The sequence below is a fragment of the Palaemon carinicauda genome, chromosome 20, assembly GCF_036898095.1.
Source record: "Palaemon carinicauda isolate YSFRI2023 chromosome 20, ASM3689809v2, whole genome shotgun sequence".
Classification (NCBI taxonomy): Eukaryota; Metazoa; Arthropoda; class Malacostraca; order Decapoda; family Palaemonidae; genus Palaemon; species Palaemon carinicauda.
In genome coordinates this window covers 107,974,039-107,976,538 of record NC_090744.1, presented here as the reverse complement: position 1 = coordinate 107,976,538, position 2,500 = coordinate 107,974,039, and the positions used below count along the sequence as shown (strand labels likewise).

General features: G+C 28.7%; 1 protein-coding gene across 1 annotated transcript in view; it reads right to left on the bottom strand.

The window, feature by feature from the left end:
* LOC137660047 (uncharacterized) overlaps positions 1-2,500 on the bottom strand; it is a 40,920-nt gene that overhangs the window by 332 nt on the left and 38,088 nt on the right. The window contains exon 8 of the mRNA XM_068394772.1: positions 670-797. Within this exon, the coding sequence (XP_068250873.1) occupies positions 670-797 (128 nt within the window). The remainder of the gene's footprint in view (positions 1-669; positions 798-2,500) is intronic.

Below are 2,500 nucleotides of genomic sequence, written 5' to 3'. Positions count from 1 at the left end.
CATTATTATTATTATTATTATTATTATTATTATTATTATTATTATTATTATTATTATTGTTATTATATTATTATTATTATTATTATTATTATTATTATTATTATTATTATTATTGCAATTTCTATATAATGAATAAAGCAAATTTTAGCTACCAATCTCTAGAACAGTAAGAAAACAATGGAAAATATATTCATGATTGATAAACAGCTTAATATTGAAGAAAAATGTGTATGAATGTTTCTTGCAATAGTTTATATATGAGAAAAGTATTTATGTAAGTATATATATATATATATATATATATATATATATATATATATATACATATATACATATATATATATATATATATATATATATATATATATATATATATGTATATATATATATATATATATATATATATATATATATATATGTATATATAAGTATTTGTGTGTATATATATATATATATATATAAATGTATATATTCATATGTTTGTGTAATTGATTGTCTATTATATAACTATAAAATCTATAAATATAATGCTCATATCAATTATTTTAAAATTTATATGATGAAATGCATACTTATCTTTGTATAGTTCCGCCTAGCTATCTACTTCTCCTCCACAGTGTCAATCTATCTAATAGTCTGTAAACCACACTATTAACCAAACCAACTTACAATTCTGCAGAACATTTTGAGGTCTTGAGATGTCAGAAGTTGACTGATGCCGTCAAAGACTGACTGGTTCTTTATACTGAAGTCGACAATAGATTCAGCCTCACGTAGTTTCGAGGGACCTGTCACGTCTAGTTAGGAATTGCACAATGTCTGGTTGTGGAGAAAATTAATGGATTGTTAATAAAGAAAAGAATGATTGTTTATAATAGTAAAATGGTAAGTATCTGCATTCTTTTCATGACAGGCGTGTGTAGATTTCACTTGCATTGAGTATCTGTGTGTATACACATATGCATTGATATATACTGTAGGCAAATGTACATTGTTAAGAAAAATCGTAATTTTCATCGTAGATTCTCTGTAAAAATATACTGTTCTCAGCGGTATTTCAGTAGAATACAGGCGACCGTAATTTTGCTCTATATTGTTATTATTTTCTTGAGGTTTGGTCACCGTAATATCACTCGTTCACGTCAATATAACCGTTTTTAAATGGGTAAATGCCTGGCAACATTTATTCCAGGATTTTTTACCATTTCTTACGGCAAATTTTTATCAGTGTATGTCTGTGTTTTTGTGTGTGTATATGTATTTGTGTACGTTGATATGTGATATGATTAAAATTAGAGTGGTTTACATGGTATCCATGTTGACTGTTTTATCAACATCAAGTATTTTCTGACAATCGATTCTATAATTGATATTTTTTTCACAATTAAAGTATCAATGAAATCCTTTGCCATTTGATGTTAGCAGAGCTAAAATAAAAATAGGCGGATATACTTTCTCTTTATATACCATTGATTTCTCCGCATATTTTAACAAAACTTGTAAGCGTTTGTTTTTATGGAAGACATGCTTGAGTGGGAAGTCTTCTTTCATAAGTCTTGATAAAAGTATTTAGCTATGAATTACAAATTATATATGTTTCATATAATTATCATTCTTATGTATAGGATATCTCAGCTAACTCCTATTCTTAAATACATTATTAGTTAGTTTGAAGGTTTAAAGGTTTAAAGGTCACTAATGAATGGCAGGGGCAAGGGATAATGACATTGCCATATCGAGCAGGACAGTACCCTAGAGACTGACCATATACACATATAATCAGCGCCTAAGCCCTCTCTCCATCAAAACTAGGACCAAGGAGGGCCAGGCAATGCTGCTGATAACTAAGCGGATAGGTATATAGGCTCCCCCAAACCCCCCATCCCTAGCTCAAAAAGGATGGTGAGGTTGCAGCGACAAAAGAAACTAACAAGTTTGAACGGAACTCGAACCCCAGTCTGGCGTTCACCACTCAGGGGACGTTACCAAATCGGATTACATACACACCATTTTGAAGAATATTGTTTTATGTTTTAGGAGAATTTCATAGAATTAGTTTGGTTGCTTGATAAAAAAACAATTAGCTTTACAAAAGACCAAATCTATTGTAATATTAGTAGGGATTCATTCTAAGCCTAAATAACTGGGTAGCTATTTCTATTAGTTTGACATTTAAATAACTTCATTCAGCAAAGTTGGGAAAAAAAAATCTGTTTAACTCTGGTAAAAAAATGTAGACTTCCTTCTGGTCTTAAGACTTTCCTTCTACTTTTATAAGTCTAAGTGAATCCTATGGATGTAAAAAATATTCTTATCAAGTCCCCATTTCTAATTTGTAAGGTCCAGAAAAAAAGATAAAAAAATCCTAAAAATCATGTAAATAATTCGAATTTTTTAAAATACAAAAGAATAACCAAAAATATGCAAAACTATTCGTAATTATCTAAATGAAAATTTCTGGATCATAGCAGTTATAACAAAAACAGCCAAGAGGAGTCCT